Here is a 15,737-nt window from a genome sequence, read left to right as displayed (position 1 = left end):
AGGCAACTTGCTCTCCTCTGATGTGAAAATGGTCTAAAGGGTATATCAGAAGCTTGAATATATCTTGCTCCCCCCCAAGCCCTAATAGTGTACGTAAAACTGGGTCTGTGAGAAAAATCCTGAAATTGATAGTCATCTGTCACTTGAAATAAGTTCACCTGCAGAGGTACCTCTACTTGTAACAGATAGGAAGAAGATATTACTTGACTGTGTCTAGTCAAAGGATTCCTGTCTTTTGAAAGGATGTTAGGGAGCTCCTCTAACTGCTGTGATTTACATTAGGCAGCCCTATATTCAAGGCAGATATTTGAAGTTCTTGCTTGTTTTCAGTGGTAGTACCAGGATTTTAAAAATTGCTCAGCAGATAATCTACCGGCTCCTGAAACACGGTGTTGATGCTCTCAGATGGGTGTAGCCATGCATAAAAGAAAATAGGCAGCAGAAAGAATATACTGGCATCGGTGTAACCCCTGTCCTGCAGAGGGGAGCATGTAGGGGATTCTGCCTTCAACAAGCAGTTTGTTTCTAAGCAAACAAACAACAGGACTGTGGTGCGGGACGAAGGAGAAGGTGCTTTCCAAAAAGCTGAAGCATGGCGAGTGTCTGAAATAGTGCAACAGCCTCTTGGTGTATCAGTGTTTGCTTTAAGTGAAAGCCCTTTCCTACCTGGGGAGAGCGTGAGAGAATGCAGCACCTCTAAAGTACACATTTCACCCTCGTTTTGCCCCTCGTGAAGTGAGGAAAAAAACTAATGTTTTGCTGGTGTTATCTTCAAGGGGTGGCTCTGTGAGCTGTTACGTTGGAAAGAAGATCCCTCACCAGAGAACAGGACCCTCTGGGAGAATCTCTCCATGATCCGAAGGTTCCTCAGTCTTCCTCAGCCTGAACGCGATGCCATTTATGAACAAGAAAGCAATGCAGTTCATCACCATGGTGACAGGCCTTCCCACATTATCCATGTGCCAGCAGAACAGATTCAGGTTAGTTTACCTTGGCCAATCCCGCAGAGCGCTAAGTAAATAAAGCTTTAAACAGAGCAAAGGAAATTAGTGTTTCTTTCCTCCCGGCCAGGCTAAATGCAGGTCTCCTGGTATGAGATAAGAGCACGCTGCTGTCTGCCACCAGAGTTCAAAGGAGATCGTGCGACCACCCATGTTTTTTGTTTCAGCTCGGTGGCTTTTCACAAATATGTGTGGACGCGGTGGCTCAGCGGCACCTGTGTGCCGGGCAGGGCGAGCCTCCCTGCTGGCTGTCCCTGGCTAGACAGGTGTCAGGACCCAAAGGCAGAGGTGTTTGGCATCGATTGTCAAACACCTTACCAGCAAAGTGGGAGGACCTTGTTGCGCTGCTACTCAAAAGCTGAGCTCGAACCCTCGACAGTGGTGGCTCGCCCTGGGTAGGAGCGAAGGGAAGGGGATTCCTCATCCCACTTTAACCCCAGCCGAGGCTGGGGTGAGTCAATGTTTGTTTGTTTTTCCTTCAGAGCCCCTCTCCCACCACCCTTGGGAAAGGAGAGCATAGAGGCGCTTTCTTACCAGGCCTGCTGACCGCTGGACCTTGGCTGGGTGCTGCTCCGCAGGTGAGCTGGCACAAGGGCACTGTGTCAGGGAGAGAGAGGAGGGGATGCAGGACCCACGCCACGGGGCTTGGAGACAGCCGCCCTCCATGCTGGGGCAGCCCTCGCAGTGCCCCCTGCTCTGGGGGATGTGCCCCCCTTTGCTCTCACGGGCACCACGAGCCAGGGGCGTGGGTGGCTGTTTCACTAAATATTGTAGCCCAGGTTGGCAGCGCGGACTGCTGTCTCTCGGAGCTGGGGACTCTTTAATCCCTTCTCACGAAAGACCTGAGGTCAGCCTTTTAACTGCTCCCTCTTAAAGGGCAGATATTACCCTGTGCTTTCCCAACCTCAGCTGAAATCCCAGTGTATCATTTGTATTACCTATACAGAAAAATATTTACAAAGCTAGGAAGGATAGAGTTATCTCACAGCTAGAAACAACACGGGTGTATATTAAAGATAAAGCAAACTGAATAAGACAATCCCTTAGGATATCAAGTACTAAAATAATTGTGAAAGCCTGGAAACTTGCTGTTTGATTTAGCAAAAAGAGAGAGAAAGATCTATATTAAGTAATAAAACAGCACTTGTTTGAAAATGTACATTGTTTTTAATAAAATTGCTTCTTAAGGGGATAAAAGGAGAAGCTTATGCACAGTATAAACATTCAACCACTATTCCGCTTACTTAGATTTTCTTGCCTTGTTGATAAAAGTTGTGTGATTGATTTTGCAAATATTATTCACATAAGCAGTTGCATTGTAATCTCTTAATATGACTTGTAAGAGTAAGGATTGGGAGATCAGGCCTGAGTTTTGTCTCTGCTCTTCTACATGGCAATTGTTGTAGATGTATAAATATGTATCCAAGACACAAGTTTTCAAACTGTATACATAAAGCCTCCTGTCTTGTAAGAATTTAATGTGCTGTGAGTAGTCGTGAATCTCTTTGGGATTGAAGCCTTGAATGGGACTGCTCACAGACCATAAAACATGAAAGCATGTGAACAGGGATGAGGCAAGAACCCTAATTCCACGAGAATTTCTGTCAGATTTTACAATGTGAAGATCACTTAAAGTAGTGGCTTCTAAAGCAGGTGTTGAGACCTATGCGAAGTCTCCACAACCAGGAGTGGCACTGCGAAGTGGACAGAATTGTAATTCCTCCAGTGTTTATGGTATTCATACAGTATTTTGTGTTGCTTGGGGTCTGCAAGTGAGCTGCAACTGGAAGCTTTGAAACCACTACCAACACACAAAAAATTGTCGAAGAGAGTCTTGCAAAGGGAAATGAAATGTAGTGATAGCAACTGCTTGTTTTGCTGCTGTTGTTTTTTAATAATAACTGGTGGTTTGTACCATATGACAAGAAATTTGCTGATCCAAAATATCTTACTAACCAGTGCTTCCTGTGCTGTGAAGTGAAAGAATTGTCAACAAAAACACTATCTGATAAATTTACTTTTGATTTTAAACATGATCTTATAGTGTACTGTACTCCGGTGGTAGATGAGAAAAACATTTCTGTCCCAAGAGCTCACTGCCTCACCTTTTAAGAATGTTTCTGAATCCATGCTTGCAAAACTTCATTTTAAACTCTTGTTAATTATTTACATCATGATTTGCTTTATCTTATTCTTCTGATGTGCATACTGGCTCATTTTCATTGCCTGAGTTTTTGGAATGCATCATGTTCCCTTCTAATAATAATAGTGCAACTTATTTAGAGCTTTGCATCTTAGTGCTTTATAAATATTAACTAAATAATCCCCAGCACAAACACAGAAGCAGGTAAATATGTTTGTTCCCTGTGTATATCGTGGGATACTTGAACACAGGCAAGACAGACCCTCTCCAAGACCACAGACAAGAGATGTCAGAGCCAGAAGGGGAAACACAGATTTCCTACCTCCAGTTCTCTTTGTCCTTGCTGAGGCTGGGTTTGACAGTGTGACATTAGGCGCTTCCAGCTAACATATTCTGTCGTAACGTCTGCAAGTGTGACGATACTTCAGTGCCTGCTAAGGTCAGATCAGCACTGGGATATTTCCTCACTTAGCCAAAATGCTCTCCTCCTCCTCCCTGATCCCCCCAGTCCCTTAGTCTAGCTGTTGCTAGAGATTTGCAGCCCTTGGTTTTGGGCAGCAGCTGCTGCTGCTGGCAGAGCTCCTGTGTGTTTGCCCTCATCTGGCACTTTTCTCACTTTGCCCTTGCTACAGTTCTGGCTAAGCTGGTCAAGTTAATCCTATACTATGTCACCTACTTAGCATTTTGTCTCATCTGCACTTGACTTGTGGAGCATGTTCATTAAAATTTGTCAGCTGAACCGCACCGATGTCACGTCATTGGCGCTTTCAGTCAGACAAAGCCAGAGTGTTCCCTCCACCTGTCTGTCCATATCCCACTGTCCCTTTATCCCCCACCTCTGCTCACATACAACAGACATGTGCAAGGTATGCAGAGAGTTACTAACTCGTATTTTAATTCTGGTTCAGCAGTAATGGGCTTTTTTGCTTTTTTTTTTTTTTTTTTCCTTTTTGTTCTTCAAACTTAGTAAGCCTTTGTTGCAAATTGCATATTGCAATTTCCACCCCCCTCCCCGGATTTTTTGGTACACAAAATGTGAGCAAGAATACATGTATGAAAAAAATGCTGTGCTTTGTCTTGCAGCAGCAGCAGCAGCAACAGCAACAGCAACAACAGCAGCAGCAACAGCAACAGCAACCAGGTCCCAGACTACCCCCAAGGCAACCGACAGTAGCATCACCAGCTGAATCTGAGGATGAAAATCGTCAGAAACCCCGACCACGAACAAAGATTTCTGTTGAAGCCCTAGGGATCCTACAGAGTTTCATACAAGATGTAGGCCTGTATCCAGATGAAGAAGCAATCCAGACTCTCTCCGCTCAGCTTGACCTGCCCAAGTACACCATTATCAAGTTCTTTCAGAACCAGCGATATTATCTCAAGCACCATGGGAAGCTGAAAGACAATTCTGGTTTGGAGGTGGATGTTGCAGAGTACAAGGAGGAAGAGTTGCTCAAGGATTTAGAAGACAGCATCCAAGACAAAAATGCAAACACGCTTTTTTCTGTTAAACTAGAAGAAGAGTTATCGGTAGAAGGGAACACAGAGATTAATGCTGAATTGAAAGACTGATCTAAAAGTATTATTTTCTTTCAACAGTGCCGCTGGTATTTACTAATGAAATGAAAATTCCATCTTGCGTTCTGTCAAAAACCTTTATTATTCATTGTTTGGCCAATGAATCTTCCAAAACTTGCACAAAAGTTGAAAAAAAGGATAATGCAGACTGCACTAGATGTTTTACTCTGTTTTACAAACTGCTTCGCAGCAACAGATGAAGCGTTGAGGATTGTTTGATATTAATTTGTGTTCACTGGATACACTGTGAGTGTACCCAATAAGCATGATACCAGTGATTTTGATTCTGGAGCCTTCAGACAAGCATTACAACTTTTGTGATTTACTGTTTTACGTTTTTGTTTTGTTCTTGGTTTTTAATTATTACTGTAGCACTCCACACTTGATCTTTGGAATCTCACATTTATTTAAAAAAATAAAATAAAAAGAGTTTGTTACTCTTGTTCTATTGTATGTTACAAAAGAACTATAGACTGTGGAATGCAGTTTAAAGATAACATATGCCAACAAATGCCTTGTATTATATGGCACTGCCGTAATTCAGATTTGTTTTCTTTTGGAAATAAAGGTCACTGTATTTTTTTTTTTCCATTCTCATTGTTACATGGTTTTAAAGAAAATGAAAAAGAAAATGTGAAACACAATTTAGTCCTCATTATTTATTTGTAGATCCTGCAGCATCATGTTGTAATTAATTTTTTTGGAAGTTTCCGTTAAATGTAATATTGCTTCTCTTGTTACCATACTGATTTTTTTTTTTCTATTTATAAATGTATTTTGATGGGCAGTAAAACAAAGTGTCTTAAAAGTTTTAAATAGAGAAAATGTGCTTTACACAGTTGCCTATAAAAAGTGCTCTATGTTATCCAAGCAATTCATACTATAAGCTTCACTCTTATTGTTGTATGCAATTTTTACTATCATGCAAATAAGCTTAGGTAAATAAAACTAATAGATCACCTTAGAAACTTATGCAATTAATGTGAAAATAATTGATGTTTGCAATGTGTCTTCCTTTGGTTTACAATCAATTTTAAAGCTACAGCTGTATAAATTTTCTGTATAAAGGTGTATTTCTTTTTTATGAGTTTATTGCTATGAAAACACCAGTTATTTTGTTACAGCTGGCTGTTTTTATAAGTGTATCACAATTTTCTTTATGCAGAAATGTTCTGACTAGGAGTGGTTATTGACTGTAACTACACAATTAAAATTGTTTGTATGGTATGATATGGCAGGGTTTGTCTGCGTATGTGTATATCTGGAAGAACTTGTTCTTAGTGCACATTGTACCTTCTTGCCACCACTTTGAAGATGACATTTCAATTGTTCTCCTTTAAAATCACAGGCAGAATTTTTTAATCACCTTCTTAAAATTTGAATTTAGATAACATACTTCAAAGAGAAGCACAGTTTGGTTATGAAAATCATAACCTGTCTTTTCTTGGTTTAAAAACTTGCCTGCCCAACAGAGATAGCAGGATATTATTGAGTCAAAAGGCTATCAGGCATAAACATGTTTACAGTTCCTGGCAGTAATGCACTTATAATGGATACAGCTGATTTTATTTTACACTAGAATTATGCTAACACTATTCCTTGCACTAATGTATAAACATTAAAAAAAACCATTAATAGTCACAAAGTAAATAGGAAAGATGGGCTTTGCACATAGCAGTCCCCTTCTAAGCAAGATTATTTTTAATGATCACTAATAAGGTCCTTGATAAAGCCATAACAATTGGTGAGCTCTGAATTTATGCAAGGCTCATGTCTAGGCTAGAGAGAAGTCCACAGCTGGAAGGTGTGAAGCACACACCATTGTTCTCTTTTTCTAGGAGAGAAACAATTTACACCCCGTGCAATTCGGCCTTGAATAGAGCTCTTCTAAAATGACTAAAAGTTTGCAAAACTCTGAGTTTCAAAGGCACAAATGGCTCTTAGGTTGCAGCAAATTTCTCCTTTTAACTCCATTAAGTTCTTTAAGAAGATACATACTAGGCAGCAAAGCAGGTTTTCATTCCACATCTTTAAAACTGCCAAAGGTTCCACAGCACCCTTGGGGGTTCCTTGAGCAGGCCCCAGCTGTGGCACCTCTTGGCTGCTTCCAGGACTGCGTTGGGGCTGCACCATGATTTATCTTTGGGAGCCAGTCCAGTTAAAAGAAAAGAGCCTTACAGTGCTCTGGGAGGCAAACAAGCCTTAGGAAGGACACGGATGTGTAATTTGGCATTGCATTCCAATGGAAGGACAGTCAAACTGTGCCCTCACTTTAGGCTCTGGTAGTAGCTGTAAAGCTATTGATAGCCCAAAGCTGTGCTGGTTGCAAAATGGCAAAACATAAGCCTAGTCCAGGGAAGTCCCTGTGGTCACCATTGGATTTCTTCATTTATTTCAATGGGATAGTTGCTTTGTACAGCCACACAGCTGCTGGGAGCTAGGACAGATCCCTGTTCACAGCCATGGGGACAGGATGAAATGTGGCCCAGGCAATGCAAGCTGGTTTGATGTGCTTGACAATACCACTAGCACCCTTGGGCTGGCTGAAGTGCAAAGCGACCATTACAATAGGGCTGCTTATTAAAAAAAAAAAAAAAAAAAAAAAAATTAAAAATGCACTTTTAAACTAATATGTGTGCATGCGCAGTGTAGAGGGGAAAGTGAAGGAAAGACTTCCCTGGACTATACCTCTCTTCATGCTGGAAGCTAATACATGCAGCACACCTAATACCAGAAACAGGGCAACAAGTCCAACACCCTACAAAAGGATAAGAAGAAATGTTTATAAAATTGTCTTTGCTACTTTGAAAGCAATTTCCTTTTCTTTTATCCTTTTAAGTTTTATGGGTGCTGAAGTAGAGGCCATGTGAGCTCACAGATGGTTATTATAGCTGTTTCTTTTCCATTATCTTCGTTTTTCTTTTGCCTAGCATAGCTGAGGTTATCTTCCAAGTAGTTCAACCTCTGTAGTCACATATTACCTGCACACGGGTTTGAATCAATGCATTTTTGTGTCCCAGAGGGTGGGCTGTGAGTAGTCTTTTAACTTGGCTTAAGTGACCTAAAGCATTTTTGTTAAATCCTTAGCAGCGTTTTCAAAGGTGATATGGGTATTAAGGAGTCCAGCTTTATGTGGATGTGAGAAATTTATCCTGTTAGGAGTTAAGGTACTACAAGCTTATGCCACCTTGACTCATGGACTAGTTAGACTACCTAGAAAATTACCTTATGTCCTTTCCTGTTCCTTTTTCTCATCCCTTGGCATAATCTTCAAAAAAAAACCCCAAAAAACCCCAAAAACAAACAAACAAACAAAACCAACAACCTTTCCATTTCTGCAAAGATTAAGAAATGAGGCTGGACTTCTGTAACGAAGAACACAAACTGAGACATCAAAACACTATTAGTTGGAAAGTTGTTAGTAAAACTCACTGAGTAAGACTTTACTGGGAGTGTATGGAATGAGTATTTTGTATATACTTAGGGAAGTATGAGGAAAGAATATTACTTACTAGGAATAAAATTTAAGCTGCAATGAAAGCCAAATGCCTAAAAAGGAGGGAACTGAATGCTGGGTGGGGATAACAGGACTTAGTTTTTGCTATAAAACTGAAGTATTTACTATGTTTTATGGTGCTTACCATAAAAAGTGGAGTATTTTTACTCCCAGCTGATTCCCGTTGATCTATATTTAACTGACAAGATTTGTGTGTATATGTTAGAGTCCCCAGTGTGTGCTTTTCAAGCGTGAAAGAAAACCAAACAGGCCCCAGATTCCAAGAAGTCCATGGTTTAGGGACAATCTCAAGCCCCAGACATACATATAAAGGTTGCTTATCATTAAAAGACTCCCTACCCTACAATGCAGGATTTTAGATTTGTGTTTTGTATAGCTACTTTAGATTGGTCAGATGAAGCAGAAAAAAAGTCCAGGTTTTAAAGTAAATTATTCTGCTTACTTTTTTCTTCAGGTTGGGAAGGTGCAGCAAATGGAGAAAGAAGGGAAGGTTCCACCAAACCGGTGATTTTGTTTTAGTGATTTACCAAGTCAGTGCTTCAGTTGTGTGCTGGGAAAGCACCATCATCGCTAAGTTCATTTGCCAAAGCAAATGCCCCATATGTTAAGAGCAGTATAAATTAGATACTACAGAAAATCTACTTGAGCATCAAGTATTAGCAGTTCTGCTTAACTTATTGAACTTGTGCTTTGATGTCAGGTACATTGCAGAGACCAAAGGTATTTTGATTTTACATAATGATTTATATTGTGGTTTGAGTAACAGTCCCATAACAAAGCAGGGATATAAATATACTCCCTGGCCTTTTTTTGCCCACAGATGTAATTTTAGTTTGGTCTCCTCACAGTGCCTTGCGTCCACACAGTCTTTTACTACAACAAATGAGCTAATATTTCAAACCGCAATAAGTGATCCTCCTCGGAGCAGGAGTAACACTACTTGGCAGCGATTTTGTTTGCTCTCGGGTTCATACGGGAGCCTTCCCACCCGCTCTGCTCCTGGCAGCCCTCCCACTACACCATGCTGCATTGTTTTGCATTGGCCTAGCCTGGCCGCCCTTCCTGCTCTGGGTCATCTTGCCCACATGTCACCTCTCCTGGTTACATGCCAGCACTCAGGTATGTGTGCCACAGTTTGCGATTAGGCAGTAAGGGGTGTATGTATCTGATGTCACCTACCCTTTATCATCACCAATCATGCTGTGAGCCCCGAAGAGCTGGTAGAATAGGCTATTTGCATTGGAAAGAGTGACAGTTGGAGCAAACCCACCAGTAGGTAAGTAGTTTCTGAGCTGATTGACTAGAGGGGGCAAGGGGACATGCATCCCAGAGGGGAGCAGGAAAAGGAAAGAGGAAGGTTCCAGAGAAAGATGGGAGCATCAGTAAAGTCACAATAGCTACCCTTGTATGGAGGAATGGGCTCTTTTTGAAAACTGCTACAGCGATACCTGGAAATACTTCAAGGTACTGCCAAGACTCCATGGAAAATGTTCCTGACCTGAAATGTACAGTGGTCTCCAATCACAGGATTTGACTTGGCAGGCAATATCTAGGGCAAAACAGAAGCCTCCTCAGCTGTCCATGGCCAAAGAGGTCCCCTAACAGTTTGTCCTCTGGTACTATTCCTGTGTGTAGGATGCACAGGATTCTTTTCATCAGCTGCAGACTGACAGCTACCATGGCAGATGCAATTAGGACTTTCTTTCCAGATTACTTGCTTACCCCCATAACATGCTAAAGAAACGTCCAGGCTATAAACCTTCTCTTTTTCCTCCAGGATCACATCCAACTACAAGCAGTATGTTTGCAGCCTCAAACCTACTTTTCTGAGCTGTCTGCTACAGCACTGCTCCTCCTCAGACCAGATGTGCCACAGGAGTTAAAAAAAATGTCAGATGTGTTGTATGGCCCAAATGTTTATCATAGTGCAAGAGAATAGAAAAAACATGACCTCTGTGGGTGCACAGAATTACATAAGCACACACAGTTCTGAAGTTCTGGAGCAAGTAAATTGCCCCAAGAGGCTTCGGAGAGAGATTCCGTATTGCTATACTCAAAGCATCAGTTGCCATGACGTGAATTTGTAGGGGCCAGAAAAATTCATGCTGAGTCCTCTTAACTTTATAGGGGACTTTCTCCCAGGACAGAATTTAAAGCAGAGAGCATTCTGTTTTGTTATTCACATTATAAAATAGAACAGTCATTGCAGGACCAATCTTACGGATGTTGTTGCCCTTCCACATTCACATTAAAGCAGGACACCATCCTGACAACTAGCTTGCAGCTCTGTGTCCCTTCTTGCCCCATCTTGAGGGGACTCCCCTGCATGCAGCACGCCCCAAAGTGGCTTAACTACTCTTCCATTATCAACCTAAACACAGCCTTTCATCTGCAGTCAATGTTTTTTACCTGGGGAAAGCAATTTAGAAAGCAACTTACCTTAGAGCAAACCACTGCAGGGAAAGGTAAACGAGAATGTCCTTTCACAAGTGCAGGAAAAATGATTCTTTATCATTATCAGCGTGACAGCTTGGACTGTGAAATAAGTACAGGTGTTGCTGTTGGCTTGCCTTAGTAGGCAAAATGCTGTATCCCCAGCCTAATAAGGATTTAATATCAGCTGAGAGACTGAAGGAGACAGAAAAGGAGGAAAGGTGGGAAGAAATATCTAGATAAAAACTTATTGGGGGCAGTCATGCCTAGAGATGACTAGAGAATTTCAAGACTAGTTTAAATTGAAGGAGATCTGAGTTAGCCACCAGGAAAAACTAAGTGAGGAGCACTTTGTCGTTCACATGCTGAATGTCCTGCAAAAAACCCAGAAAGAATGAACACAGTAATGGAGTTGTTTCAGAGGAAAGATTAAATAGAGAAGGCTTCCAAAAGGTAGTGGCAGCTTGCTTCTTTAGCAAATACCTGCAAAATCGTGGTGCATGGAAGGTGAATACAGAAAGAAAATTCAGAATTTCTTGTAATACAATTAGAGACAATATTTGAAATTATCAACTAGCAGGATTAAAAAACAGCAAAAGGGAGAAGTTTTTTGCACATTTAACTGCTGAACTCACTGCTATACACACCCCTTCATACCAAAAGTACAAATGGCTTAAGGAAAAGTGCAAAGACTTTTTGAAAGCAAAGGGTTAATCTGACCACCTTTTAAAGAGGCCAAGGATTGCTTTCCACTCTGTAGTGCTGGACAATATGTGAAGATTGCACTGTACTGGTTTTTTTCTGTGACCCAGTGACGGTATCCATGTGGACAGTGTCCAGCATCCAGACAGGGACATAGTTGCTTTCAGTTCTCCATAGTTACAAGTGAGATGAATTTGAGTGGGCTAAAATTTGCACCTGTGCTCTTGGTCAGGTATGCTAAATGTAGTTTATGTACTTTATTCCCTATCTTGTTCATAACCAGATTTTTAAAACACAGATCTGAATAATTTCATTGAAGAGTAGGTCACCTTATATTTACTAAACTTTCCCTCCCACACATGCCAGCATAAAAATTTATACTCAAATCATTTTGGTCATTGCCATGGTACCAGTGCAGTCACTATTCACGGCTATGCTCTAACTGCAGCAAGAGTAAAGTAAGGCTCCTTTGAGTTTGTTCTTCTACAGAACTGGGCCACTTTTTATCATGTGGTACCACCTTCCTGTCAGCCTCCCTTGTGCACATCCCACTTTCATTCAGGTTTAGCTGACCTGTTCCTTTCTCTTCAAAAGCCCACTGGAAAGGTTCGTACGAGGGAAAGATGAGTGAGGGCTTCCAGGATGATAGGAAAAAAAGATAGAAGAAAAAATATTTGCATCATCCCCCATGAGACATCACTCCCAAGCTTTTTAGAGTGCATTATGCGATGGCTGGGAGAAGAATCACAAGAATGTACTGGTTTGATCCCAGATCTTCTCCACTTGTCACTGGGCTGTCTGCAACACACCCTCCGGAGCCACAAACAGAGGGAGGGGTCACTGCAGCCAGGGGTAGCTCCCCAGGGCGCTGCATAGCACATGAGCTCGACACTGCTTGCAAGCGCACTGTTGGACAAAACAAGCACCGTGGGAAAGCAGATCAAAGCAATGTGATTGCATTTCACGTTTGATACAGCTCATTCCTGAAGCCAGGGTGAATAGCCTAATCCAATGTATCATTCCTGTGCAGGCAGACCCTCGGGCTGGCATCGTGTCCCATGAAGAACTGCTCCAGCGTGCAGCATCTGCCACTGTCTGCCCTAGGGCTTGGCTTTAGATTGCCCTCCTCCTTCCCACCTCCTTTTGGGAGATGCTTTGCACAAACTTTGAAGGCCAAAACTCAGGCTGTTTCCGGCCCTTCAGGGCATTTATTCCCCTGCCCCTTCCGGCACTACTTGATCTTTGATCCACACTCATGACCTTTAAAGATTCAAAGGGGCAGGTTTCCAGTGATTTAGCTTCAATTTTGCTTGTTCTTATTTTTGCAATTAGAAGTCTATCTGCTTACCCATTGTCTCCCCTGTTTAATCAATACGTCAGCTGTTGATCACAACCGCTGCCAGACAGCGAGTAGATGGGACAATTATTCTCACAAGGACATTTAAGTCCAGACTTTTAACCCACCAGGTCCAGCATGGAGCAGCTGCAAGAGCTCTGAGTAGCAGCTGCCCCTTTTCTACTGCAGCTGCTGAACCACTCTCCTGATGGTCTCTGGCCACTTTGCTAGGGCAAGGGAAAAACTACTTTCTTTTCTAGACATCATGGTATAAAAGCTTAACTCACTGTTGCTGCAAGAAAGGATGTGAAATGCCACAGCCAGCTCCCACCCAGTGTGGTCATGATGTAGAGTAGCCTGGGGCAGCTCTACCTTGCACCCAGCCAGCAAATGAATAAGAGGCAGAAGGTACTACAGGAAAGCTCTTTCTGCCTCTCAGTTTTCACACCTCATCTTGTTGTTAAAGAGGCATTGGGGCAGATATTTCTACAACCTAAAGATACCTGGAGCAGTCTTAGATGCAGGATCCTACAGCTCCTGGAAGCCAGGAGCTGTATGTGCTGAGCAAGGGTCTATGACTGAACTTCACTGGCTGCCTTGGGGCATGGCTTCACCAAACCCATTGGAATAACGTCAAGAATCAAAACAAAGGAGAAAACGTGCCACATGTCATAAATAGTTATTTTACTGAGGAGGATCAAGCAATTTGATACTGACCTTCACCCTTTCCAAAACATACTCATGGCCACTGGACTGTACCTCTTCACCTCCCTTCCCAAGGATAAGATTGTGTTTGGGAAAAAAAAAAGTGTATGGCCAACACATTAGCTCAGCCACTTGAGACCTTGGTTCTTCTGTGGCCCCACAGAGGTCATGAGCCACCAAGCAAAACTTGAAACAGTCTTTGTGTTGCTCTGACTTATGGTAGGAATTGGCTTTATATTCACTCAGCACTGAGACTGGGGCTAAAATATTTGATTTAAGGACATACTACCCCACACCTCTTTGGTTTTGCTGCAAGTACTGCTCATCAGTATAAAACCATCTGTACTGCCATAGTTTAGGGCTATGAACTTACAGCTGAAAGTGTTACCGCTCCTGATATGTTGTATGCAACACATGATGAGCGGCTGTAACTGCAGTTTTCTGCCTGGCCATGTGGTCTTTTATCCACTTCTTCAGCACTGGAGTCTGGCAGGCAAGCTGGAGGGCATTCCCAACATCAAAAAAATTCCCTCCTTCTGCTGATTTCTCCTTCCTGGGCTCTGCCAGAGCCCAGCTTGTGTGATTCATGAAGGGAAAGCAAGGCACAAAGTGAATTCATATCCGCATCTCAGTCCTTTCACAATACCCAAATATGAGCTATAGGGCAGCCTGTAGGGGCAGGAAATTGTTTCAGGAAGTTTGCACTGACTTCTCTCAAATGTTCACATGCAGCTGTGTAATCAATAGTTATATCAAGACACCTTGCTGCCCCACGGAGGGATCCCTTCCAGCCGGCAGATGAGAGGGTCCTTCAGCACAGCATAACGATCCAGTCCACCGGGACTGTGTAACCATGTGTTAATGGCCCACCACTGGAAGTGCACTAGGAGAACAGCATCAGTGGCAAGTGAGGAGAAGCACAGGGGAGAAAACACATAAATAGGGAGGATTGCCTTGATACTGAAAAAATGGAAGAAACAATAAAGAAAGGAGGGAAAAAAGGGAATAAAAACCAAATAGATGTCTGAAATACACACTAATGGCAGTAAAATGTCTCACCCCTCATCTATACTCATTTTATTCCAATATTTCTTCCCATATCTCAGAAAGATTTGCCAGTTTTTCACTCAGCTAGTAGAAACCAAATAGAAGCTATATCCTCCCCAGTGAAGGGAGTGTTTTAAACTTTGATAGACTTGGATTCTTCTAAATTCTTTTTTATTATTATTCTTTCTTTAGGGCTCATAGACATGATGTTTATCTCATCCACACATGGGAGGAGGGGGAGGAATGGGTAGGCTTGACTTGTGCTAGCTGTTGGCAACAGTTGTTTAATTTTTTGCAACATGCACCCAAGTATCATGAGACTGAGTTAAATATAAATAAATATGCTCTTCGGAAACCCCATACATCTTTATGGTCTATGATACCTTCAAATCATGGAAAAACACATGTTTGTTTGTTTGTTTTTTAAAAAAAGATTTTGGTGGCAATGCTACCTCCCATTGCTGTAAACAAGGTCAGGAGGCCAAAATTAGTCTGTCCTATTTTGCACAAAATAGTCAACAACTTAAGATGTTTTTGCAATAATCAGAAAATTATTGACCGGTGTCAACACCCCCTTTCTGATAAACTGTTGAAATGTTAATATTCTTGGCAAAATTGTTTTTGCTCTAATTACTGTATCCATCTGCTCTATAAGATTGATTATACTGTGAGAATGTGTGTTCTCTTGTCTCCTGCAATGATGGGCCTCTCCTTGGCGCAGAAATAGTCCTGCCTCATCTTTACACAGAGACGAATGTGCAACAGAAATCAAACCAACACTCAGCCCCAATAAAGCGGAATAAAAATTCCTTGAAGGAGTTAATAAAATAGGTATTAACTGGCTTGTGGGTGGACTGTCGCTTGGAAAACTATTGCCCTGGCCAAGATGAAAACGCTTGGCCTTTGTCCAGCGCAGGATATCAGTGACCAGGAAGGCCACCAAAAACCTGGAAGCCCACAAATGCTGGCATATCAGCAGTGTTACTGATTCAGCTGAGGAGAAGTTTGGCTAGTTGGCAATGCCAGGCCCCCTCTGCACCAGCTCCTTGGCAATGAGCAGCCAAGTTGTCCGAGAAGCAGAGTTTCCTGTCTTACCTTCCATCAGCACCTGCAAAGGCTAATGTTACCTGGATTGAATCAGTTATTTTTGGAGCCAACATATAATATATGTGCTATCTGTGGCATGCGCCAATAAAGACTCGGTATAAAGTGATGTCTGATATTAATCATTATTAAAGCTGATCAAAACAAAACAAACACAACAAAACCCCCATA

The 15,737-nt window shown here is 42.1% G+C and overlaps 1 protein-coding gene across 5 annotated transcripts in view; it reads left to right on the top strand.

Annotated features, from left to right (window-relative positions):
* Positions 1–5,920, top strand: part of SATB1 (SATB homeobox 1) — a 94,235-nt gene extending 88,315 nt beyond the window's left edge. For 3 of the 5 annotated variants that reach the window (XM_074898089.1, XM_074898088.1, XM_074898092.1), the window contains 3 exons: positions 777–980; positions 1,484–1,579; positions 4,228–5,920. In XM_074898089.1, coding sequence (XP_074754190.1) covers positions 777–980; positions 1,484–1,579; positions 4,228–4,716 — 789 coding nt within the window. In that variant the 3' untranslated portion in view covers positions 4,717–5,920. The remainder of the gene's footprint in view (positions 1–776; positions 981–1,483; positions 1,580–4,227) is intronic. The other 2 variants (XM_074898091.1, XM_074898090.1) reach the window with 2 other exon arrangements.
* Positions 5,921–15,737: the final 9,817 nt, after the last annotated feature.

Source organism: Athene noctua, chromosome 2, assembly GCF_965140245.1.
Source record: "Athene noctua chromosome 2, bAthNoc1.hap1.1, whole genome shotgun sequence".
Classification (NCBI taxonomy): Eukaryota; Metazoa; Chordata; class Aves; order Strigiformes; family Strigidae; genus Athene; species Athene noctua.
This window is presented reverse-complemented; position numbering and strand designations above follow the sequence as displayed.